At 43.5% G+C, this 27,169-nt stretch overlaps 1 protein-coding gene across 2 annotated transcripts in view; it reads right to left on the bottom strand.

The window, feature by feature from the left end:
• SASH1 (SAM and SH3 domain containing 1) overlaps positions 1-22,380 on the bottom strand; it is a 234,878-nt gene extending 212,498 nt beyond the window's left edge. Inside the window, exon 1 of one of the 2 annotated variants that reach the window (XM_081829122.1) lies at positions 22,243-22,380. In XM_081829122.1, coding sequence (XP_081685248.1) covers positions 22,243-22,263 — 21 coding nt within the window. In that variant the 5' untranslated portion in view covers positions 22,264-22,380. The remainder of the gene's footprint in view (positions 1-22,242) is intronic. The other variant, XM_081829125.1, reaches the window with a different exon arrangement.
• Between the last annotated feature and the right edge of the window lie 4,789 nt (positions 22,381-27,169).

Below are 27,169 nucleotides of genomic sequence, written 5' to 3'. Positions count from 1 at the left end.
AGCGGGCAGAGAATGGGGAGCACAGTGTTCTGTGACCTGTCAGGAGGCTCTGGCTGATGGCTTCCTCGCTGCGCCTTTTAGGCAGGCTAAGGGCGCTGGCATGCAGATTTCAGGAAGTTTAGATACTAGCAGCAGTGGCATAAATGAGATTTCTCAAATTCCCTCCCTCTCCTCCCCCTCCTGGGCAAGCTGGCTCTCTGGCTCCAGCGTCTGCCTGGGGGACAGCAGCTGTGGAGAAGGGTCGGGGTGCCGGGTGCAGGGGAAAGCACCTGCTCACAGTGCTGCCCAGTGTCCATGCCAAGCGAGTGGAGTCCCAAGACTTCTCTAAAACCCTTGCAAGACAATCACTGCACTTCCATTCTGAAGGGAAGAAAAAAAGACCGTTCTAGTCCTCTTCCTCAAACTGGGCATTTAGCCGACAGAACTGTAAACCAACTGGGCAGAGGTCACAGGCTGCAGATTTCTTGCTACACGCAAGGAGCTACAGCAAAGGGGAAAAGGGCAACTTCTCTTCTCGCCACTATTAGTCTGGGGGCGATTTGGTTCCGAGCACACCTGAAGGGTTATCACCAGCACCACTGACCACCTGTAGGGCTCGGGTCAGCTAGGGTTTGCAAGGTGCTCTGTGGCCACTCTGTTAGGACCTATATCTGGGGTTTTTAGCTTCTAGGTTCTTACAGATCGCGGTAGATCTAATCCACCTCCCTGGGCTGCTGTTGGTTTACGCAGACCTTTTACAGCCTGGCATAGAGTGTTGCTCCGCCCTGAGGCTAATTTGCTGGAGAAAGGAGCCAAAACTCGGCTCTGGCTCTCGCGCCATCCTGAGTGACTGAGGCCCGTGAAACTCAGCGTCCATCACAGCCCTCTCCCGGGTGCAGAGACATCTAGAGGCTACTTTTAAGCTGTAGAGCCCACCTGCCAATGCACTCAGGGGAGACGGAAGGCTGAGCGTTCCCGACATCTGTAGTAATGCCCATGCACCAAAGAAAATCTCATTTTGCGGAAGGCTCCTTGGCCATATTCCAGGATGAAGCAGGGTCAGGGCGTGCGTGTCACCCTCTGCTCGTGGCGGGGGAGACAGGCGAGCTCAGAACTCAGGGCAGAGTGTAGTTTAAACTTAAAAAAAAAAAAAAAAGAATTAGATAATCATTCAAATTGGATGGTTTAGTTACATAGCTCCCTGAGGCAGGAAATAAGACTAAACTGTTTCTTCCAGCTGCATGAGTCTATGAAAAGATCATCAGAGAAGAGCTCTATCTACCTTCTAATCTCAAGTAACACTTAAAAACACTTCATTAAGTACATTTTACAAAGGTAGTTCCTTCCTGCTCCATATTCAGTGCTTTTTTTTTTTTTTTCTTCTTTGCCTGATTTTGTTACCAGCGTTTCAGACGCTGGTTGGTCTTTTTCAGGAGGAACCTAAAATAACAAAATTCCTTTCAATACTAGCATTTATTTTTCTTGGTTCTAAACTTTCTTCTCCTCCATAGATTTTTCAGTTCTTTTCCTTTTACCTTATCCCCAACAGCCCCCTGGGAAACCATCAGACAAGGATAACAATTACAATAAATAGCTTATGCCCCAAGCTGTGGCTTTCTTATTCTTAGCCTTTATTTTTGGCTTTCATTTGATTTTAAAGAGCATTTCAATACTCACTAGACCGGTCACATATTGCCTCTCCCTCCATTTCTCTTGTTTGTTTGTTTGTTTGTTTTCCCCTCAAGAGTCTGCTTTGCTTAGCATTCTTGGAGAAAGCTTAGCCTACCTCATCAGAGGGGGTGAATGGTTCTTATGATTCAGAGGCACTGAGGACGACAGATGTGAGCAAGGAACTTCCATTACTCATATCAGGTTGAACCCCATGGAATCGCCTATTGGACCATCTTTGACCTATACAAATAAATTCATATGGTTTGAACTAATATGTAGGGGTTTGAGGCTCATATTCATACAGTGAACCATAATTCTCCTGTAAGCACCATTCAGGTAGAAAGAATAAGACGATCTTCCCCCTTTGATAGGCTACCTTCGGGCAAACACCACATTTTTCTAAAGATGCTAATAGCTAGGACAGTTCTGCATCTACTTCTGTAACCCTCACTTCAGTTCCATGAGGTGGGAATTATGACTCCCATTTCACATATTGGAACAGTGAGGCTCAGAGAGGCCAAGTGAAGGCAGGCCTGCCTCATTCAACGCTCTTACACTTTTCACCTCTACTATCCAGGCTCCTGTTTGCACTAACCTCTTGCACTTTTTAAAGCTCTTCCTAGGCCACCTGGGGGGCTCAGTCAGTTAAGGGGTTAAGTGTCTGCCTTCGGCTCAGGTCACGATCCCAGGATCCTGGGATCGAGTCCCTGCTTGTGTGTTCTCTCTCTCTCTGTCAAATAAATAAACAAAATCTTAAAAAAAAAAAAAGCTCTTCCTAATATTCCTTTTCACCTGACTTTGCCTCAAATAAGCATAGGCAAATGATCTACCATCTGATCCTCACTGGACCCAAATTGCTCAAGATATGGCCGTGATGCCTCCCTGCTGATAAGGAAACTATTGGAAGTGCTATTTATCTATCAAATGATGGTCCCTCATTTCCTCAAGTAGAAATGCTTCAACATTATAAATTTTTTTAAAGTTGTAGACAGTTGACCCAATTTGTATGGGTTATAAACAAACTGGGAAGCCAGACCACAAATGTACCTTGTTCATAGATACCATCAAATAAAATCTTTTTTTTTTTAAAGATTTTATTTATTTATTTGACAGAGAGACACACAGCTAGAGAGGGAACACAAGCAGGGGGAGTGGGAGAGGGAGAAGCAGGCTTCCCGCTGAGCAGGGAGCCCGATGCGGGGCTCGATCCCAGGACCCTGGGATCATGACCTGAGCCGAAGGCAGACGCTTAACGACTGAGCCACCCAGGTGCCCCCATCAAATAAAATCTAAGAAATTAAATTAACCTGACACATACTTAACGAAGTACATAATCATTATTATGTTTCACGGTAATTAAGGAATAAACGGGATGCATTCCGTGTAGGCGACTGTAATTGGCTTGACGGTACACAGTCAAGCCAAAGTTTTAGGTTTTCTCTTATCGCACTTAGTTTTGTCAGATTTAGACAAGGTGTCAGTGTGGACAGTGTCCCCGATGCCATGTGTCATTGTCATCACCATCATCACGTGCACGGGCCAGCACAGGTGTGGCTCTTGCACTCCTTCCTTCAATGTTTAGGGTCTCCTTGTCCCCTCCTTCTCTCAACCCTAGGCTGGCGTAGCTGCCTCTTGGGTTGTGGTCATGCTCCTTGAACCTCTCAGCTTGCTGGGCTTCTCTCACACTCGTGCTCAGAAGGGCTCCTTCAGCAGCTGCTGAGGCGGTGATTTTCTTTCCCCTTGGATGTCCTGGATGCCGAAGGCTTGAAGCCACTCATCCCTGGGCTCCCTCTGATGTTGTGGATGGGAGAGGTACTGGGGTTAGTGTGAGAGACCATGAAACAGAGCTGCGGGAAGGGGAAGGCAAGGCTTACGTCTGGGCTGCTGGCTGAGTGTGGGATCTCTGTGTTGCAAGTGGCCCTATCTTATTGGTTTCAACCAAGGGGAATTTATTGGACCCCATAACTGAAATATCGAGAGCAGATCCAGGTGGTTGGGGATGTCCTTGGGGATCCGTGTCTCTCCTTCCCTAAGCTCTGCTTTCCTCTGTGCTGCTTATATCATAGGCAGGCAGTCTGCATGGTGGGAAATGGCCATCAGTAGTGCCAGGCTTCAATCAACCATCTCAGAAACTAGAGAGGAAAGTACCTCTTCTTCAGGAGTTCTAGCAAAATTCCCGAGATCAGCTCTGATTTGCCAGGCCCTTCCCTGAACCAAGCAATGTGATGATCTAATGGATGGCCAGGCCTCCATCCCAGAGACATCTTAGAGCTGGAGATGCATTTAGTTCCCTTTGACCACATAGACTGATAATGGGCAATGGTGAGCAGCAAAGGACAATTGGATGCTGTTACCAGAAAAGGGAGAATAGAGCGGGGCAGTGGAAATTACAGATGTCTGCTCGAGTTGATGAAAAAGAGGGCAGTAGGCACCAGCAAAATGGCCTCAGAGTCCCCATATCTGGAGATTTGGCTCAGAGAACAGGGAGGGTTAGGATTAGGGTAGACAGAAGAGATGGCAGTAGATCTGATCTCAGTGACCCATTCTACCTACTGAGTGGATCTTTCAAGACTCAAACTGAGCAGTTTTACTTTCCTACCCCTTAAAACATCTCCCTCCACTGCATGCTGTTATTTGAAATTTCTTTAACCATGGACAACCCTTTCCTCTAGAAATGGAGAAGATGGATTGAGGTACCCGTGCCCTGGGAAAGGTGGTATGGAGTTACCGACATGCTGCAACCACAGCAGAAATGAAAGTATCACAGCATGTCCCACTTGGATAAGGAAAGACAACAAAAAGGAAGCAGGGAAAGAGGATGGCATTCACAGACGCATGAAAGAAGAAATCTAGGTGATTAAGGACAGAAGATAGTTAACACTGACTTCCCAAATTTGTCAACGTCAATCCAGTTGGTAGGACACAAAGAGTGGCCACAAAACTCGCGTGAGTGGAAATGCTATTACACAGCACGTGTTTGCTATTGACCCTTTCACTTTGAAAGCTTCTCAGTTTATTGAATAGGAACTGAGCTTTCCGTATTTGTTCTGGATTGAGAAATCTCAGTAGCCTGGACAATCTTGGTCCAGTTAGGCCATAATTCAAGCCCGCGAGAGGAATGTGAGATAAAATATGCCACGGGAGAAATTCACTGGCTCTCAGCCGTATTAAGAGCCTTGGCATTTCTTAATAAAGTTAAATTTTTTTTTTTTCTTTTCTGATGTAATCTGCATTTTGCTAAATAGGACTTACACTATCTTAAACCTTATTCCAGAAAAACAAATAGTCCAAGCTTTGATTACCCTTTAAGGTTCTGAAATTGCAGGAATTCAAGTTTATTCAATATTTAAAAGACATTGAAAAATGGTACATCGTGCTCCCTCAGTGTGATATCACTTTAATTGCACTTTCTGTGAATGAAAGAGTGTTTAGGGGAGCTGATCCTCCTGATGACTTGGCTCCAGGCTTGACCATGTGGGTCAGAACACTTTACGATATTCCGGTGGTCTCCCAATGGGAGCCAGTAACATGACGGCGGGAGAGCCAAGCAAGTGACATCAGGCTCACAAGTGTTTTTATGATATTCACTCTCTGACATGAAAAATACATGAAAAGACATGAACATGGATCAAACAATACTCGAAAAACATCCATAAAGAGAATCAGCACCACAAAAAAAGTTAATTCCCCTGTACTTGTATAAGAAGAAGTGATATTATTACGGTCATTTCTGGTCCATTTGGCTCTGACACGACATGTCGAATGACAGGAAAACAGCTGGGATGGTGGGGGGGATAGGATCACGAAAAGAAAAAGGCGGTCTGGAAGATCAGATGCCTTATCCCCTTTCATAAAACATATTGAAATCTATAGCAACAACTTTTTAGTTACCTCCTAGTTCTTAGCTGGGAGAGAGAAGGGAAGTTCGTACCATCGATCTGGAAATCAGAGACTTAGAAGCTCAGGGTGTTGGTTGTAATCACGGATCAAAATTGAACATCTTGGGCACCTGGGTGGCTCAGTCAGCCAAGCGTCTGCCTTAGGCTCAGGTCATGATCCCAGGGTGGGATCAAGCCCCGCATCGGGCTCCCTGCCCTCAGGGAGCCTGCTTTTCCCTCGCCTCCCCACTTGTGCTCTCTCTCGCTCGCTCTCTCTCTCTCAAATAAATAAAATCTTTAAAAAAATTGTCTTAGCTATTTTTATATATAGCAATTCCTAGTTCAAGGAGCTAACAGCACTTTATTTGATTAACGCATAGTGAAATTTCTTATGAAAATGTAACAGATTTCAAATCCAGTTGAAATTTTTCCTATTAGGTATTACAAAATACTGACAAGATTCTAATGTGCAGCCTTGTGTATCCAATGCGCCCCTGCTCAGCGGGGAGTCCGCTTCTCCCTCTGCCTCGGCCCCTCCCGCCGCTCATGCTCACTCCCTCTTTCTGTCTCTCAGAACTTAATATAGTTTTAGAATGTGGACTTTCCTTACAGAATTTATGGCTTTTATTTTCATTCACAGGCAGGACAAATCAAATCACTCTCTGGTGATGTATTAAGCCAAGTAGCATCTCCAACCCCCACTCGCCAACATATAATCCTCATTGCACTTATTTTTAGGTTCCTTCTTTTCAGATAGCCTTATCAGTAACAATTATCTCTGATAACTATTAACAACAAGTCTCTGAAGCTAATCAGGCTTAAAAAGAAACATATGCATAAAAGCCTTCTCTTTAAACTTGTTCTGGACAATGGCCAAGGTTACCATTGGCTACTGTGAAGAGCCCAGGATGCCCCGACCCAAATCTGCCAGACAGGTCTGGAGACTCTTGTGGGGCCAGCCCCCCTCCCCCCGCCACATCTAACCACTTCACTGCCTTTCACCCACAAGTCAACAGGAAAGGAAAACAGCGACAAAGAGGAGGCTAGAGGCTCTAGGCTGGAAACTGAGGCATTTGAAATCAGGTAGGATTTACACCTTTACACCTGAATGCGCCAATGGCCGCGTCTACACAAGGTTCGCCAGACTTCCCCAACCCCCAGTCAACACGAGCAGCTTCCTCCCTCTTCTTCTCTTGCCTACTAGGAACTCAAAGTGTAAAACGCTTCTCAGATTATGGAGCATGTCAGGTGACCTGGAGTGGGAATTAACCCAAACAATCCCTTGAAACTGACCTCGTGTTCTGGATTTTTGCAGAGTAAAATGGAAAAATTGTGCACCAGGTGAAATCCAGCCGTCCGCAGTTAACTGCCTCCCCGCGAACCTAAAGGCTGGGAGGTGAACTCTCCCTGGCCCGGCTTGCTTTGGTAGCCAGGGCTTTGATGTCAATGATTTGGGCAACAAGCTGTGTTCGCCTGTAGAAGGGGATTTATTCCTGAAGTCGGGGAAAGGTGAGGGGGGAATGCGTGGGTGGTAGATCAGAAACAAAGCGCTGGGAGGATTTTTCTAAGCTGGGAGATTACTCCTGCTTTAGGTAAAGATGAATTATCTTGTTCATTCCCCTCCTTCAGTTTGTTGTTAGGTTTTCGAGTGTATTGAGTTTTGAAGAGTTGATCTTCGAGACATCTGTGTGCTGCTTCTTTCTAAGCCCATAGCCGAGGAGACAGCTTTGTGTTTCTGCGGGTGACAGGACTGTGACTCCCGTGATCCTCTCCTCGAGGGGACAGCCATGAGGGCTCATCGGCGAATCCCAGGACTTGCTCGGCCACTGACTCTGCTTTCTCTATGTGAGTGAAAAGGACACTTGACACACACTCCGTCTTCAGAGATCGAGTTCTAATTAAATCCAGGAAAACTGTCAGCTGGAGGAGCCCACAGGTTCGGAGCTGGGTATTTGTTTTTGCAAAATTCCCCAGCTATAGTGTGTGTGTTGCTGCCGCAGAAGCAACCGGTTAGGTGATGGTGGGGTATTTGTTCTGTCTACAGTATATTTTGCTCGGTGAAAAACGAAAGCCCACCAGGAAAGTGAACTTGCTTTGAATACAGATGTAAGCATTTTCTCACAAAACCGAAGCCCTACTTTTTCCAGACAGGGCTAAAGGTTAGTTTGATATGGTGCCAACAAACAAGAAGCCATAACTAACTAGTTAAGAATAGGTAAACACAAACGGCTGGGGAGAAGGGAGCTGTCTGGTGCGGCGCCAGCGTGAAGCCAGACTGAACAGCTTCATCAAAGGGAATGTGTTAAATGCTCATTAACTGAATTTACAAATGATCCCCAACTGGGAGGTGTTGCAAACAACAGAGGCACACGCGCACGCACACACACACAGACACACAGACACACACACACACACACACACACTAATTACATACACACACTCACTCCGAACAGGAAATGAAGTAGCAGCTTGGAAAACAGAAGATAAAAATAATTTTAAAGACAGGCATTTAAAGAAAACATGAACATAGATTGAATCTGGAATTATGCAACAACCTGAGACCAGCAAGTCGCTGTCTCTGACGAATGTCACAGGGACACTGCAGATGGCAGGAGGGGAGTCTGTGCCCATGGTGGCAGGGGGAATGCGCAGCCTCAAAGAATCCTGGAAAAGATCTGAGATGCTCAGAAGGAGAGGCAGCGGGGGGTCACTGGACACCAACAGAAACAGAGTCGTGATTGAAGAACACTTGAGAGTAATACGCTGCCACGTTCTTAATGTCTGTTCCTAGAACACCCCTGATTTACACGAGTCATTGACCCAGACCACGCTGTGGAAGGATCACACTGGACCGTGTTGGCACACCACAGTAACCCCGCTGATTATGGAGAGGCCATTAGGAGCAGACCCCTTAAGGTATTCTGGTTGTTGTACAGATGTCTTGAGGAAAAAGGAGTACATTCTAGATCTTGAGCTCCATCATGATGGCCTTGGAGACCCAGGGCAAGTACAGCATCTGGACTCATGTCCCATCCCTGAATGTGGCCGTCTAGGCTTCCCCTACATATAGGCTCTTGGTATAGCATGCTGCTGGCGGAGCACATGGAGAAAAGGCAGAGGGGGAGAGGAGACTGGGTGATGGGACACCTGGGTCGTAATTCTGCCTCTGCTGCTAAATGTTTGTGTGACCGTGGGCTCGTCCTGGACCTCTCTGGGTTTCAGTTCCCTAGTAAGATCAGAATTCCTTCCTGGAGGATCCCATGAATCAGCTTCAGGGAAGCCCTAAATCCCTTGATGTTTGTCACCATTTGTTATGAATGTGCATATGTGCACTTTTTAGAGGAAGGACATCTCCTTTGAGAAAGAATCATATTTTTAGAGATGGTCCTCATACAAAAAAGTGAACAACTATTGACTATTGCTAGATTACTGGTAAGGTTCGTTCTCAAACTAAACTTTAATCCCTCATCCATTTAATCCCTTGAATCTCTAACCCATGTAAGCAACCAGAGGTGCTCGTCCTAGAGAAAGAGTCTGAGGACCTGTTCATCATAAGTCACCGAACCTATAATCCAGACATCTGGTCACCTTCACTGGATGTGTTCAGACTGAAAATGGAGGCTCTGTGTGCAGTTGATTAGAACACAGGAAAGGTTAAGTCCAGGGTTGCCAGTATGATACATGCCTAGACCATTTCACTTTTCACTTGGAAAGTCAACAAAGTAGGGAGAAACTTCTACCAGAATTACCTGTATGAAACCCTACTCTGAAATCTTGGAACCCAAGAAGAATTGTGGAAAAGAGAAAAATACATGGCCTTTCACTGCTTTTTGAAAAACATCAACTGTAATGTCAATATCACACCCTCAGCAAAGGCTTGTAAAGGGTTTACTGGCTATCACTCTGGAAAATAGCTTTCCTTGGGCCCCCAAGCCTTTTCCAGGGCCACAATGTAAAGTAATTTTATATACCCCGTAATGTGCTAGGTGCTTATCTCCTTTAAGCCATGCTACAACTGTAGCAGGTGGATAATATTAGCTTCACCCTTGTTTTCCAGATGAAGACACGGGACTTTAGAAATGGTGAGGCAACTTTTCTAAGGCCACAGATGGGGAGTACTGGAAGGTGGATTTGAGGGCCGGCAGCCCTTCTTAAGGCCTTGCTACGTGGCTCAGCATTTGTGTCTGATTCCTATGAATGGCGACTGGAGGTGGGAAGGAGGTAGCGTCATATGTTCAGTGTGAGTGAATGTCCTTTCTCACATGGACATCCATAAATACAATATGGATTGGATACAAAGCTGCTTAAATTTTATCTCCTAACGATTTCCTCAGAAAATTCACTCCAGGATAAAATGGTTCAAGGCAAAACAAATCTCTCTCTCTCCCCCTCTCCCTCTATCACTCCCCCTCTCCCTCTATCTCTCTCTCCCCTCTATCTCTATCCCTCCTCCCACCCCTCCCCTCACTTATTTTCTCTTACTCTCTAACAGAAAGATCCCATATCCTTGCAGTTCTGCTCCTTAAAAAAATCTATGAGAAAACAGATTCAGAATAATGGCCACCTTTGGGGATGAGGAGGGGATGTGAGAGGGGAGAGATACCGAGTGGCTTTAACTGTGTAAGTAATACACTTTCTTAAGCTGGACCATGGGCATGTGCTTGTTGGTTTATACATTTTTCTCAAAAAAATCTGAATATCATTAAATCATAAACAAATTTTTTCACTATCTGTCTAAAAAAAAAAAGATTTACTTGGCCTTAAAAAAGTTCATACTGGTTGACTGAACAGGTCCATTTCTGGGAATTTGTTCTGAGGAAATAATCTGAAATGAGCACAAAGATGTATACGCCAAAAGTCCATCACAACATGATTTCTAATTAGAAAATCTTGAAATAATTTAAAGAGCCTAACATAGAATGATTGGACAAATCAGACTACATTTGTGAGCTGGAATATTACACAGACTTAAAAAAAAAGATGCTTCCAGAGAGTTTTTATTGGTATGAGGAAATGCATTTGATGAAGTTGTAAGTGGAAAAGCAGGATATGAAATTATACATAAAGTAAAATTTCAAAGCTCTGGAAATGACTTAAAAAAAAAAAAAAGACTGAAAGAAAACAAGGCACATCGTGAGTGCCTCTGGGTTGTGTACCTTTTGTACTGGTTTCCAGGTTTTAATTTCATACAATCGAGCATGTATTACTTTTATATAATAGAAAAAATAATTTAAAAATGGTTCTTGTCATCAAAAATATTCTGGTAGATTCCTGCATCTGCAGTTGGGAAGGCTTGTGCTGAGGTAGATCACACGCTGCTGCTGACAGACCGTAGCTAACTCGCAGGGCTATGGGCAGGCACTTCGGAGGCCACGGTCTGTCCTCGCCCCCACCGCTGATGGCACTTTACAAAAATATAGGTAATAGTTCCTCCTCCAGACAATTCAGTGTTTCCTGTGGTGCCTCACCTCTTCCAAGACTAGAGAGAGATGAGGAGAGACCACTCTGAGCCCCGGGCTTCTGACCAAGCAGGGAAGAACTGTGAACATGTGAGGTGGTATCACTCACAGACACACACGCTCACACGCATTCCCCCTGGCCTGAGCTCCATGGGAGGAAAGTATGGGGTGTGTGACGGGGGTCCAGGGGCCTCTGTGGCAGCTCTCTTGGGCCCCAGGTGGCTGCAGGACAGTGGTCACAGCTGTGGGACCGTGGGGGTGAGGAGGAGGAGGGGGCGGCCCTGCAGTCATCTCTTTCTTCTTCGTGTCCCCTCCTCAGTCCCGCCGGTCATCCAGCAGGACAGCATGGCACTAGCTAACCAGCGGCCGATGTCGGGGACAAAGGGGCAGGTAAACCCGGGCTCCGCTGGAAGCACACAGTAAGCCTTCTGGAGTGCGGTCCTCTGGTGAAGGTGGAAAGCAGCTGGCCTGGATCTCATTAGGTCTCCTTCTTGGGGTACATGGGGGACCCTCCCTGCCTCCTGGTGCACCCTGGAGACCCTTGGCCGTGTGTCCTCTCTGCAGAGAAAGGCACTATGCTGAGAAGCAGGGGCTGCGGCCGGTTCTAAGGCCAGGAGGCGTGAGCTGGGGAGCTGGCAAACAAGAACGAGACAGCAGGGCTAATGGCTTGCCACAGTCTGGATCAAGCATCTTTAAATACTGTATATCTATAATACATATTTAAAATAGAAAATATATATTTAAAGGTGTTTGATTATATGTATGTTTGATATGCATTTTTATATATATTTAAATACATTTAAATATATACTTTAAAGCTTTGATGTATGTATATATATATGTGCTTTTCATCATCATCATATTAGGCAGAACTTAGCAAGCAACATACATTGATTGATTGATTGATTGATTGATTAATGAGGCACTGTTCACTTCTTTTTAAGTACACCCAACATGGGGCTCGAACTCATGACCCTGAAATCAAGAGCTGCACGCTCCACCTACTGAGCCAGCCAGGTGCCTCAGGAACCATTTACGAAGCTCAAGTCGTGACTCCTCTTCCTTCCCCACACCTAGAGTTCCCCACGTCTCTCCTCCTTTCCTGATACAACCCCGCCTAGCACTGCTAATTATTTTATTTGTGTTTCTTTCTGGCCTTGCCTTCCTCATTTCTAACTCATGTACTTATCCTGCTAATTTTTTTTTTTTTCCATTATAGGCATGTAGACGTTATCTGTTGACTTTCCAAAATGAAAAATAATGATTCAACATTCCCTCCTATCCCCCAGCCCCACCCCATTTTTGTCCTTCTTTTATGCTCCCAGTGTAGTGATTGTGTTAGTTCAGGTCCTCGGAGAAGCAGAAACCAAGGTAGGATTAGAAATGCACAAGATTTATGGGCACAGGTGCCCGAGAAGGATAAAGGGACAGCTCCCTGGCTAACTTGACATCATGAAGGAGAGGGTCAGGCAAGGAGGGTCGGTGAGGAAGAGCCTTAGACTACAGAGCAGTTCTGAGAAGTTCAAGGCCAGGCTGATGCAGAGACCCAGAGTAAAGAGTGACTGGCCATTGGAGAGGTGCAGCCCTGGGCAGCAGTGGCTGGTGCTCATCCCCTTGCTGTCCTCCGGCAATTGCTGGGAAGCTGGCCGGGCCACCTTTCCCAGTGAAGACAACACTGGGTCCCAAAGAGGGGACACACTCCCCACAGCAGGTCATCCTTTGAGGGGAGGTCTGAACTGTGCATCTTCAAGGCCACCGTATTTATATTCTGCTTTATGGTTCTATTAATGTTCAGTGCTTCCATTGTTGTCGGTAAATACTGTTCACAGCTAAATCCTACTGTGTACTATAATCAGATTTCTTTTCTCATTAATTATTTTTCCTTGGAGGTTTCTTTTTTAATTTGAGAAAATTATACATATATATATATATCCACTATTCTGCTCCAAACTTTCTGACAGAATAAAAAACACCCTGCGATATGGTAGAACCCATTTGTATATCAGTCAGTGTCCTTTCTTTCCTTTTTGGAGATGTTTCATCTGGAGCCCCATTCTGGGTAGGTTGTGCTTTGCTTATTCCCTCATTTTGGTGGAACACGTCTTCCAGGGGCCTGCTGAAAAGGGGAGTAAGTGATGTGAATGTTTTGATCCCTTATATACTTTTGGTCTACCCCATGCTCGTAAGTTTCTAGGTCAGAAATCATTTGCACCTCAGAACTTGGAAGTTATTGTTTCCTGGCTTCTAGTGTTTCTGTTGAGAAGTCAATGCCATTCAGATTCTTGATGTTTATGTGGCCTTTTTTTTTTTCCCCCCTTTCTGGCAGCTTTTAGGACCTCCTATTTATTCCTGGTGTTCTGAAATTTCATAATGTGATGCATCTTGTCTCTATGCTGGGTGCTAGGTGGGTCTTTCTAATCAGGAAACTCATTTCTTTCACTTCTAGGAAATTTTTGTGTTGTTTTGTTGATTTCTTCCAATTTGTTTTTTCAGTGCTTTCTAGAACTTTTTTTTTTAAAGATTTTATTTATTTATTTGACAGAGAGAGACCCAGCGAGAGAGGGAACCCAAGCAGGGGGAGTGGGAGAGAGAGAAGCAGGCTTCCCGCGGAGCAGGGAGCCCGATGCGGGGCTCCATCCCAGGACCCTGGGATCATGACCTGAGCTGAAGGCAGACGCTTAATGACTGAGCCACCCAGGCGCCCTGAACTTTTTTTTTTTTTTAATGTAGGCTCCCCCAGTGTGAAGCCCAACATGGGGCTTGAAGTCATGACCTTGAGATCAAGACCTGAGCTGAGATCAAGAGTCAGACATTTAACCAACTGAGCCACTGAGATGCTCCTAGAACTTTTATTATTTGGATATTTGACCCTATTGGACTAATCATCAATGTCCTTAGACTCTGTCCTGCTTCCTATCTGGTCCTATCTGTCCCCCACATTGTCTCTGAGTTCATTTTCCCCACTCATCAGCTTTTTCCTATTGTTTGATGATCCTTTGTTCTCACTTAAGACTGGAGAACCAGAAATCAGATTGTAAGCCCTGTGTTGTGGGGCTTTTTGCTGTAGGCTTTACTGTGGTTGATTTGATAGAGGGCCCAGATTCCTGTAGGGGATGCCCAAATGTCAGTATTTGTAAATCTTCACTGTTGGGCAGGTCTTTTTCAACACAGAGGAATCCTCCCATCTCCTCTCTTGGTGGTGGTAGTTGGGGTAGGGGGAGGCTGTTTACAGCCCTGGCTGCCAACTGAATTTGGGAAGGTAACTAGAAAGTCTTGCCTTTCAGTACATAGATTTTCTTAGTGCCCTTGTTTTCAGGGTAGTGACTGAACCCCTTCCTCAGCCATTCCTGAGACCAGACTTTCTGGTTCAGCTTCTCTAGTCTTCTGCTATGATGGGGAGTGAAATGGTGCAGCTTCTTGGTTGCCCAGACAGGCCTGGGATGGTGGGGGCAGGGGGACACAGGGTTCTCATTATTCCCTATACATACAGGCTTCTAAACAATCTTCCTATGTTCAGCCCTTCCCTATCCCTTGGCCTTATAGGGGATGAGAGAGCCCTGTCTCCTTTTCTAGAATCTTCCTAGAATGAGTGACTCCCATGAGCTTCTTCTTATGGATATTCTCTAGACCCCAAGTAATTAATTCTCAGTTTTCCCCATTGTATACTACATCCATTGCTACTGTTTCCCTCAACCTATGCTCAATCTTTCCAACTTCCATTGGCATTTCTCATTTCTATTATCCACCCTCCACCCTCCCCACCCATTCACTGTTGTTCTCGTGGTTTTATTTTGTTTTTTCTCTTATTTCCATTTTACCAGGGTTTGAGGAGAGAGTGGGAAAAAGAGCATATGTTCAATCTGCTACGTATAATGAGGCATCATGCTTCTCCTATATTCTATTATTACATTTTCAATACCTCCAGGTCAACAGTCTGCTTCAAAAATGGTTGAAAAACGCCTCCTTTGTGGAATGTGCTCAGAAGTAGCAACAGCTCTCAACTCTTCTTATTCCCAGATATTCTTCTTCTTTGACTTTTTGATCAACTTCTTCATGAAGGTACTGAAGGGTTACCCTTACTGTCTGACACTGTGCTACTTTATACACAGTAAGGCTCATTTCATCTTCATAGAATCCTTGCCAGGTAGGTATTATTATATCCATTTAACAGACAAGAACTATGGTTTGGAAGTATTTCCCAGGAAACTCAGCTAGTAAGACACGGAGGCTAGGCTCAAGTGGGGTCAGTCTTCTTCTTCTTTTTTTTTTTTTGAGAGTGAGCGATCACAGATGCTTGCAATAATAACAAGAGTAGGAGGGTTGGGGGGATGGGCAGAAGGAGAGGGAGAGAGAGAATCTTAAGCAGGCTCCATGCTTAGCACCCTGAGATCATGACCTGAGCTGAAATCAAGAGTTGGACGCTTAACCAACTGAGCCACCCAGGTGTCCTGCTTGAATCCTCAGTCTTACTTCTAAGCTGACTGCTCTTTCCTGGGCACTTCGCTACCCACCCTGAAGAGGGTGTTTGTGCTAGGTGGCTGCAGTACTTGCAGGCCAAGTGCTTTGTGAGAAAATGTGAGTTCCATGGAGCCAGAGCCCTCATCTGCCTGCTCACCTCCATCTCCTAAGTGCAGAACAATGCTTGCTGTGCTGAAAATACACAATCAATATTTTTTAAATGCATGAATGGCTGAATGAATGAATGGATGAACATGACTTCATTTAACTCTCAGAGCAACCTAGTCAGTCATTACTCTAATATTAGAGCTAATATATCTAATGTTAACCTTTTGTAAAAGGTTAGGAAACAAGTCTCAGAAATTTGGGACTATCTTTCCCAGAGGATCACTCATTCCAGAAAGCATTGCTTTCATTAATCTGTAAAATAACCCATGCTTAGGTGCCCGCAGGGGCTGAAGGAGAGTGCTGAGTTGGCTTGGCTAAGTTAGTTCAGAATTCTTCAGCATTCATTCAACAAAATATTAGTGAGTATCCACTGTGTACTACTGGGCTGTGAGATTTATATTCATTAAATCTCCTCCCAGCTCCACAATAGCCCTGCCAGAGAGATCGTTGGCCTAAAACCATTTCCAAACTATCCATTTGTCCAATGAAGAGTTTGCTTAAAATTCAACCTCCGTTTGAGAATCTGGACTTCATTTTAGTGTCCTATATTTCCTTGGCATTTTGGAAGAGTTAAACAGTTTAAAACAATCCGTTCCTTTAAGGCCACTTCTAGCTTGATTTTGTATTTCTATTAGGTAGTTACTGAACTTGCAGGGCTTTTTTTAAATGATGGGATTGTTCTGAATACTTGAAAGTGCCTTATTCTATTTGACCTACTTTTGGAGAGTTGGACTCCTTTTGGTCCATTTATGTGAAGCCTTTTATTCAGAATTTAAATGAAATTAAAACTTAATTTAATATTTATTTCCAGGACACCTGGACAGATGCAAAAAACTCCAAAGGGGATTGGATTTTACATGAATGGGTTTTTGGGTAAGATGTTCTCTAGCCAGACTGTAATGAGAAAAAAAATGGAGACAAAGACCTAGGGAATCCATTTACTTACCCCCATCCTTTCCTCTCTCCCCACTGTAATCCAAGGAGAAGGAGACTGGGTTCCTCCTGGCTCCTGATTTTTATGATTCTAGGTGTTAAATGCTATTTTCCCAGTTCTCCAAAGGTGTGGACTCAGGTGGGTCATTCACTGGATGTATTGGAGGTAGGCAAATCTTCTGGCAACCTCTACAACAAGCATACCTACCTATTCATCCAAAAACCATGCCCCAAAACATCAGTGGGACATGTGAATGGCTTAAAATAGGAATGACTAAAATAGCCAGAGAATTAGATAACTTTGTAGCACCTGCATAGTGATTGTATTAATTATGGCAATGCTTATAATAGTTCGAACAGGTAGAAGAGGGGAGGACTCACATTCTTTCTGCCTACCTAACATGTCCTTGGATCAGAATTTGTGGAATTTGTTAAATGTGTTAACTATTGGAACAAGTCTCTATTTTTGATAGGGGAAAATAGAATCAAAATTGCTCTGAGCAATTTGAGGGAGAGATAAGTGTTCAGGGATGGCATAAGAGTAACTGAATATTTTAGGGGCACCTGGGTGGCTCAGTCGGTTGAGCATCTGATTCTTGATTTCAGCTCAGGTCATGATCTCAGGGTTGTGGGATTAAGCCCCCCCCCCCATCAAGCTCCACGCTCAGTGCAGAGTCTGCTTGGGGTTCTCTCTCTCTCCCTCTTCCTCTGCCCCTCCCCCTGCTGAAGCTCACACCTACTCTCTCTCTAAATAAATAAATAAATAAATAAAATCTTTTTTAAAAAAGAGTAACAGTATTTTAGAACATGGTCCTATTAAATTCAATCTAGGAAACATAAAGAGAGTGTTCAAAGACTGTATATTTTGTTCAGAATTCTTCAGCGTTCATTCAACAAAATATTAGTATCTTTTTAAAAAAAGATAAAAATAGATGATTCTTTGTAAAAAAAAAAAGTAAAGTGTGATTATCTTTATTTTCATATTTGGAAAGCTATTGGAATGTCAACATAATGTCTACAAACTTCCCGGAAGAATTTTTTTTAGAATCCCCTGGACATTATCTGGAATAAAGGTGATGTCCTTCTGCTGCCACAGTGTTTTGTGGGCCACTAAGATCATCTGATTCTTGCTGCCAGTCTGTCCGCAGAGTTTCTGACCAGTGACTCTGAAGCTGACTTTCCCTGGAAACTCTCAGCTGGCCGGTCTGGGCATAATGAATCAAATGTCCCTCCATGCTATAAAATTCTACCGCTCTAACCTTTCAGGTGTTAAAATTTTATTTTGAAAAGTATATCCACAGGGATATCCACCAAAGGGGACTTTAGAGCATTGTCGACTGTGACAGCTGAGTCGGACGTCTGATCTGTGCCAGAAGCCACATCAGCTGTGAGGACATTCCTGTGTGAAGTGTGTAGACCCTGGGGCCAGACTGCTTGGGTCCAAATACTGGCTCCTACACGTGCTGGTTATGTGACTAGTTGTGTGTCCTCTTATCAGTAAAGTAAGGATTTTATGTAACTACCCCTCAGGGTTGTTGTGAGGATAAAATGAGTTAAAATGTGTAAAAAGCCTAGAAGGGTGCCTGGCACCTGGTAAGTGGAATAGTAAGTGTTACTTAGGAATGCATTACTATCATTAGTATTTATGTAAAGTATGTGAAATATACAAGGCACTTTTGGGGGTTGCAAATGCATAGGAGTGTTATTGCAGGTATATATACACACACACACACAATTATTCCCTTTATAATCCTGAAAGTGCAATTTCTCAACAGTGCAATTTCTCTTCTTTCCCTTTGCAACTACTTGCCACCAAACAACTTTCTCATAATCCCTGCCCCCCACCCCCACTGGTTTTGAATGTACAAATGTTACCTCTTCCTCCATCACAGATTATTTAATTTGGACAGAGCTGGACACAGGGGCCCAGGCTTCTTCTGGTTTCAAGTTCTATGGTTTCCATTTCAGATTTAGACTGATATTTTACTACCACCTATCTTCAACCTGGTATGGCTTAAAAAATAGACTAAAGCTTTTAGATGGATTATCATATAATCCTTATAAAAACTCTTCAAAGGTAGGTATTACTCCCATCTTACAGATGAATAAAAGCAAAAGTAGAGAGGTAAACTACCTACTCAAGTCTACATAACTAGGAAGTAGAGAGCTAGAGGTAGAACCCGTTTATTCTTACTCCAGGCTTCATTATCTTCCTACTACTCATCATCCCTCCCTTACAACAGTATAAATAAAATAATAATGGACAAATTCCATCAATGTCATGCCCTTGAACCTGTCTAAAAGACCCATCCAGAATTCCATAGATATTTTTATATAGCTCTCCATCTTCCTCTAAATAAACCAGCTTTTTCTCTAGTACTCTATCCATCCACCCATTCATCCATCCATTCTTCCATCCATCCATCCATCCATCCATTCTTCCATCCATCTATTGATCCAATCATACCATCCATTTATCCATATGATCACATATTTTTTATTTTATTTTTTAGATTTGTTAGAGAGAGAGAGAGAGAGAGAGAGAGAGGAAGGATGGGCAGAGGGAGAGGGAGAGAGAGAATCCTCAAGCAGACTCTCTGCTGAGCATGGAGCCCAATGCAGGGCTCGATCCCAGGACCCTGAGATCATGACCTGAGCCGAAATCAAGAGTTGGTTGCCCAACAAACTGAGCCACCCAGGTGCCCCTATCTGATCACATATTTATCCATCCAATTATCCATCCATCCATCCATCCATCCATCCATCCATCCTTTTACTAATTATCTACTATGTTTCAGGCATTGTAGCAAGTTCTGAGAATCCCGGTCTTTAAGGAGGTCTCAGTTTAGGGAAGAGGGCAACATATAAAGTTAAAATTGCAATATAATCTGGTGAATGTTAGTATATCATGGTACTTACAAGGTGTTCTCAAAATGCAGGAGAGGTGGGGAGTGAATTTCTAACTTTTCATAGGGCATATTTTCAAACTGTGGTCCTTGGCAATTTAGAAGGTCAATAGCTATGTGCAAATAAAGGGGTTTGTGGGGCGCCTGGGTGGCTCAGTCGTTAAGCGTCTGCCTTCGGCTCAGGTCATGATCCCAGGATCCTGGGATCGAGCCCCGCATCGGGCTCCCTGCTCCACGGGAAGCCTGCTTCTCCCTCTCCCACTCCCCCTGCTTGTGTTCCCTCTCTCGCTGTGTCTCTCTCTGTCAAATAAATAAATAAAATCTTTAAAAAAAATAAATAAAGGGGTTTGTTACCAAGGGAGCAGAGAGGTGGGAGTTTGAGGCCCCACAGAAGAATTTTAACTGTGTTAATGTTGGAGCTGATCAAGAGTTTGCCAGGAATCAGAAGGGGAGGAAGACATAACAGGCAAAATGAAACCCACAACTGAAAAACCACAGGCAAATAATTAGCTAAGACTCCAACCTAGAGTACCATATGAGGGAGTAGCAGGAGACAAAGCACCTAGGACAGGTGATTAGGGTTCAGATAAAGAAAGGAACAGAGTGCGAGGCCAAGAATTAATTCTCAAGGAAATTAAAAGTGTTCTCAAAAGCAGTATTATAGTTCATCGTAAAATTTATTCTCTAGTGTCATTAAACAAAATGGTAAAAGTTCTTATGGTCCATTTCCAGAAACTTGTAACAAATTCTCTATCTTTGGGGGTAAATTTGCATTCAGGAGTTGAGCTAGGGGCCTAAACTTGTTTCTGGGGAATCATGTGTTCTGAATTCCAAACAACGGCTTACAAAACTTCTAGAGAAATGAGGCTGTGAATTGGCTTGGTGGCATAGCCCCTTAGTGACATGCCTGATGTTCAAATATGGACCAGGGAAAGGGAATGTGAACATTTGTTTATTTTGTTAAAGAGTGGCAGAGAGCTTTTTGGAAGTGGATATTACTTAATGGTAATGGGAGTTAAATTTATGATACAAGTTTCACCCGGAAAGTGTCTGCAACACTGCTTTTATTTTCTTCCCCAACCCCTGGGGTTGAGATTAAGTAGCTTAGTTGAATTAAGATATATATATAGTCATCTCCCAAAGAGGAAGCTGGTGTGAACTAGCACCATTTCTATAGATTTCAAGGCTCATTTGTCAGTCTCCTTAGGTAGGACAGAAGCAATGTTTCTAAGCCTAATAATTCCCCTTTCTGTCCGAGTTGATCAATACATCTTTTTGCATTCTCCAGCACAAAAACCCAATGTGCTTCCTTTTCTAAAAGGAAGCCTCTGTCTTGCTGGGATTAAGAGGGCAGAGTCCCACGACACAGTTTGCAGTCAATTTTTGGCATCCGAAAAACCTTCCCTCTTTCAAGAACTGTGGGCAACCCATCAAGAGGGAACAGTATTTTGGCATTTGTATGGAGAATCTTACCTGCCAACTGGGCTGCTCATAAAATATTGTTTCTGAAACCAGGGGAAGCACATGTAACAAGAACAGGCTTTGTCCTGTCAGAACATTTGTGATGAGCACATCTGCAGCGAGTTGAAGGGAATGACAAGCAGCTGCGTCTGTTCCTTTTCTCCCATACCAGCTCTCCTTGGCTTCTCGAACACTCTCCTAGGGGATGATTGTTACCTCTCAAGACTTGTATTTCAGATTTCCTCACTTTATCAATCCCATAACCCTGGAATCAGACATTTTACACACAGTTGTTCTGACTGGCATCCTGGTGCTATTCCCCCAATCACCCATCACCTTCTCCGCTCCACTCTGGGTATCAATCTTACCAAAAAAGATGAGGGAATATTTAACGAGGTGAACTAGGTCAATATGTTCAGACTGACATTTCTTCTAGGATTCCTTTTCCTAATTCTGTTTTCATTCGACAAGCATGTATTGGGGATCTGTGGTGCTAGGCACTGTCCCGAGCTTCTCAGAGAAGACGGTAAGCAGAATAGACTTTTGGAAGTAACCCGCCAGGCCGCCACTCACCAAAGCCCAGTCCAGAATTGGAGAGGGAGCCAGAAGGGCCTGAAGGAGCTAGGCTGGAGGGCTCAGCATCCTCACGCTGCCAGGCCCTCAGACCCCTGTTTATCACCACTGTAGGCTTCTCTCTCCTTTAATCATCTTTAATGGACAAGTCTAACCTCCTTTCTCGTTCAAAAGGAAACAAACTTCACACTACAATATACTGCTGTAACCGAGAAGACCGAAACAAAGTCGAGAAGAAAACGTCAGTAGAATATTAAAAGACCATAGTTCATCAGATGGTCCCAGTCCCCGGAGGCTTATAATAGGGAGTACATAGTTACATCCTTCATTCTTAGCATGACTGGAAAGATTTTAAAATAATTTCATAGATAAGCAGAGGTTGGAAAAGCGCTGGCTTTTTAACAGTAAAAACTTTTCTTGGCTTACAAAACCGTGTTAGAGTCTCGGTGTCGTGGTGTGTGTGGGGGGGACTTTTATATAAATATCTACATAATTCTAGGTATATATCTTATGTAAACGATAAGTCACAAAAACCCGGCAAAATCTGGCAGAAGAATTCCCAAGCAGCGGAGCTTTCCTGGCCTCTCTTGGAATTCTGAGCAATTCCTTGGTAGCACGGACAGTCCCAGATGCTGACAGTTACTTTTTACCTGTTAGCTACCGTCGTCCCCTCCCGAGTAGTCCCGCATAAGGGTCCGAAGACCACTTCCACACCGAAAAACAGTTTTAAAATTTGAAAACGGGCATCCTACATACCCTGCAGTCCTGATCCTCCATGAAGGGAGCTGCTGTGTTGCTATTAGGCCATACGTTCGAATGTTCTCCGACTTCCTTTCTGACTCAGATCGAATGAATCCGCAGCACTGATGTAAGGCTCTTAATGGGAATCTGTTTTCAATTCAGGGCAGATGTGGGACACTCTTGTAGCCCTAGGGATTATCAACTTTAAAACAAATCGCCTTCAGGATGATAAGTCAAGAGGCAGTAACTGTTTCCTGAGGCCTCCTTGGGGTTCCTTCCAGATGCTTAACATATAACACAATAACTATGGCACAAAAAGCAGGTTTTGCTCTTGAGGTTCTCAGACTTTAAGACAAAGCTCGCAAATGATCCTCGGCAACGAAGCATGTAAATACATCGCAGAATTTTACACAGAAATTCAGAGGTTTTGGTAACATACAAAAGTGATCAAAGTGTCCCTGTCCCCATTCCTCCTCCCCCCAGAACTCTCTGAGCACCGTGTTCGGTTCATTGAGTATAGTTTTTCCACATTGAAATTAAATTGTTCTGGTGCAGAACTTTCTTGGCTCAAGGAAAGGAAGGGGAGGATTATTCCAAGACTTCCACAGAGAAACATCCAGAAATCAATTTAATATGATAAGTTTAATGTTCTAGAATTAGCATTCACACGGCACAAACTGCTTGCATCTTGGAGCACCCTCTGTTCTGAGACCACTCTGTAGGGCTGGCCCACATGCCAGGATTGTAGACGCAAAAAAACAGCTGGGGTTTAATATACTTTAACCCAATTTAATAACCCTGAAAAGAGGTTAAGAAAAATCCCCCCTAACTTGTAAGGACTCTAAAAGAAAATCTTAGGATTTTTAAAGAAAACCTGCCTTTTAATTAAACAAGTCTTACATAGAACTTTAAAATATTAAAAGTTAGCGTGCCTGGCATTTACCCATAAAGCACACACAGAGGAGTTTAGGTATAAGGAACATTAGCAAGGCGTCAGTAAATAGTCACATTAAATTATATATATTTAGAAAACGCAGTCTGCTCCTTCAAATTATATTATGAGAGTGACTTAGCAAAACTAAATCCTAAAATATTAAGTCACCCACCAATGAACACTAGGGCTACTCTTTATCTTCACGGGACAGGAGGAATTAAACTTCCAGTAGCTTGTATGTGTTCTAAATAACCGGTAAGCAGCATTACAAGGGGTGTTAAGCGTTCTGGATGGGACCTAAGGAGACCTGTCCCCTGATCTCTTTAACTGGGGACCTCTGGGCAAGCCACGGCCCAGGCCAGAGTTTCTTTGTAAAGTGGCTGAATTAGGTAGGTGGCTTCTAAAATACACATCTCAGCCATCAGTTCTGATGCATTAACCAAGACCTGGTAGAGCAGAGGTAAAGGCCTTGCCTTTCTTTGTTTTTAAGAGTAATTCCTAATTGCCACACAGACAAAATTTGTTTTCCACTTTGAAGCATATGTTCATTTTCATGGCAAAGCCAAATTTTAGCTAAAAAGTTGGATCTGAAGGGTAAAGAAACCTACTCTCTTATACAAATGAGGCACCTAGATTTTTGTTTTCCTTTGGTTTCATAGGCATCTTGGGAAACAATGATCTAAGTGATACTTTAGAATTCTGATCCTCCTCATGGACATCAATAATGTACTTAGCACATTTATTATGATTAGTTAATTAAAAAAAATTAAATGGGTAAGGGAAGTCAGTTGTTGTCAGTGAGACATGGGTAACTTTGATAGATGGGAAGGTGGGGTTGTCTGGCACAGGGGGGTGGGTGGTGTGATGTGGTAAAGGAGTATGGAGTTCAGCCCTGGAGTCCAAATGCTAGTTCTGGGGCTGCTACTGGGTTCTTCTCTTTTGTAAGCCTCTGATTACTTGTCCATACAAGGAAGGCATTGGTCTCTGCATCCTCTTACCTCCCTAAATTATCAAAGGAGAAATTTTGTCCCAGAGATGTTGCTTTGGCTTTGGAGTTTGACTCCCAGGAGCACTGAAGCTATGACTATAAAATCAGAAATTCTGTATACATCAGATAATAACTGTAGATCAGGCAAAGGTCTGTAGTTAACCTGTGATAGTTTCCTTTTCACAACTGTGGGAGGGCCCTACTTACCTATTGAAAAGGGCTCAGGTATACCAGTAAAGTCCTGTTATAGAGAACATTGTAGTAATTAGGGTTTTCTTTCCATAAACCTGTTTATATTTCTCAGCTATGATTTGATAGTATATGAACATTTTTTTTTAAAGCAGGCTCCATGCCCAGTGTGGAGCCCAATGTGGGGTTTGAACCCACAACCCTGGGATCAAGACCTGAGCTGAGATCAAGAGTTGGATGCTCAACTGACTGAGCCACCCAGGTGCCCCTAGTATATGAACATTTTTTTAAAAAGTTATGTAAAATACTGGTGTTGTGGATTGGATTGTGTCTCCCCCAAATTCATATGTTGAAATCCTAATCCCAGTACCTCTGAATGTGATCTTATTTGGAGATAGGATCTTTACAGAGGTGATTAAATTAAAATGAGGTCACTAGGGTGGGCACTAATCTGAGTATAAAAAGGGGATTTGGACAAAGAGACATGCATACAGGGAGAACACCATGTGAACAGAAAGAGAACCATCTGTAAGCCAAGGAGAGATGCCTGGAACAGATCCCTCCTCCCAGGCCTCAGAAGGAATAAACCCTGCTGACACCTTGATTTTGGACTTCCAGCCTCCAGAACTGTGAGAAAATACATTTCTGTTGTTTTAGCCCCCTCCTCTGTGGTACTTTGTTATAGCAGCCCCAGCAGACTAACACAATTGGCATAATCTGAGCAGTGATTGTGCATTGTGCGTTGCATCCTACTGTGTATCACACACTTATATAAACAAACCAAGTATTCTAGAGGTGAAGAATGTGAGAGCTGGAAGAAATGGGCACTGGGAACGGGCAGACAATGGGGAAAGGCCATTACGGCAATACATTTTTAGTTAAAAAAAATTCCTGCTATCTCTCTGCTCCCTGGCCACCCCCCCAACCCCTGAATCCAACACACAATATAATACAGAAATGATTCAACAAAGCACACAAAATGCAAACAAATGTAAAAAGCTTAAAGAAACAAGGCGTGCATGGGTGGTGCAGTTGGTTAAGTGTCCGACTCTTGGTTTCCGCTCAGGTCATGATCTCAGGATCCTGGGATCAAGCTCCACATCGGACTCTGCGCTCAGTCTGCTTAAGACTCTCCCTCTCCCTCTTCTCCTCCTCCCCTTACCACCCCACCCCCCACCGCTCTCTCTCTCTCTCTCAAATAAATAAATAAATCTTTAAAACAACAGCAATAACAAAAACTTAAAGAACTAGGGGTGGGGAGGGTACACACTTGGGAATACCCAGGGCCCCCTTCTTGGTCTGGGTATCACATATCACCTACGCTGACTCAGCTCAAGAGTTGGGGCCACGCCTCCAGCGGCCATACCACTCACTTCAAGCATGCATAATACACCCTCTTATGAATTAGAAGGCCTTTTTCCCAAATGCAAACAAACGCATCACGAACGTACTGTTATTTCATATCACAAAAAGTTAGGCTCCATTGGTTTTCCCAATGAAAGCACTTTTTCAGAAATAGAAGGAGATGCTAAGGAACAGGGATGGTGAATGCACATTAAAACAAGCACTGATTACACGAGCAAGCTGATATGGTTTCCAAAGATAAAACCCAGACTGGATCCAGCATCATTTTTCCCAAATGCCTTATCTGGAAAAGTTTGGAAGTGAGTAAATTTTACAAAGCCATTTTAAAGGAAATGCAAATGTTCGGAACTTAGATATTCATTAAAATCAATCTCCATTATCTTTCTTCTTAGCAAGCTTAGAATGAAACACAGTCTCTAGATACTGACAGTATTTATGGCTCACACAAAGCCGAGACAAAGGCTGGACTCAGTGCAGGAAATAGGAAGGAAGAAAGATTTTCGATTTAACTACATAGGCCGGGTAAGTGGATGTGGCCCCAGAGAAAACGGGATTCTGCAAGACTTAACTTTTCAAAGACAATGCTAGAATGTTCAGCGGAAACTGATAGACCAGGGGTTCTGGCAGAGTTTGATGCTTTCAAAATAGTGAGGAGGAGTGGAAATACCTCTTGCTGTGCACAGAGTTGAGCCGAGTTTGGCAACTCGGATATCAGCAGTTAATTAACTTTTCTTCCTTCAGATTTGCCATGGTAGCTTGTCTGTATGTTATTTACATTAAACCTGATCTACCTAGCTTTCCCAGGAGAGCGAAAAGTAATAATGTAGGCTTTACAGAGCTGTGTGATATATCCTTTTTGCAGGGGACAAAATAAACATTCAGTTATGTCTGTCCCATTCCCATTGTGCACACCAAAACTTGAGTTTATTATTTTATTTCACAATATTCAAGCATTTGTTCTCAAATGAAAGAATTTTTCTTTCGATGCATTTCTTGCCATTCCAAATTGTTTAATCAAGGAAAGTTTTGAAACACTGAAAATCTTATCCATCTGTCAAGATTTCCCGAAACTCTAGAAAGGGGCTGGTGATGATTCTGGCATTAAGAGAGCTGTCAGTTATATTATTTACTGTTCACATAGTTGGTTAACACACATTTGCCTTTCGTTCATGGGATTCATAAAATTTCACATGGGTTAGAGATGAATCAAGTGTGAAGACTTTAAACAATATTCCTTCCAACTCTCAGACTCTGATTCAACATAGTATTTCTCATACTTGCCTGCTGAGAAGAGACAGCTAGGGATGCTTGTTGAAATACAGACTCCCAGTCCCTTCTCTTGGAAGCTGATTCTGTAGGAATGGAGGGACTCTGGGGCACCTTATCACTGTGCAAGTCTGAGAAATATTTGATTCTCTGACTCTTAACCTTGGCTGGATATTGGAATCACTTGTGGATGGAAAAAA

Source organism: Leptonychotes weddellii, chromosome 8 (assembly GCF_054177405.1).
Source record: "Leptonychotes weddellii isolate Sample4059 chromosome 8, ASM5417740v2, whole genome shotgun sequence".
NCBI classification, from domain to species: Eukaryota; Metazoa; Chordata; class Mammalia; order Carnivora; family Phocidae; genus Leptonychotes; species Leptonychotes weddellii.
The sequence above is the reverse complement of the archived record's forward strand: the minus strand, read 5'-3'. Positions and strand labels throughout refer to the sequence as shown.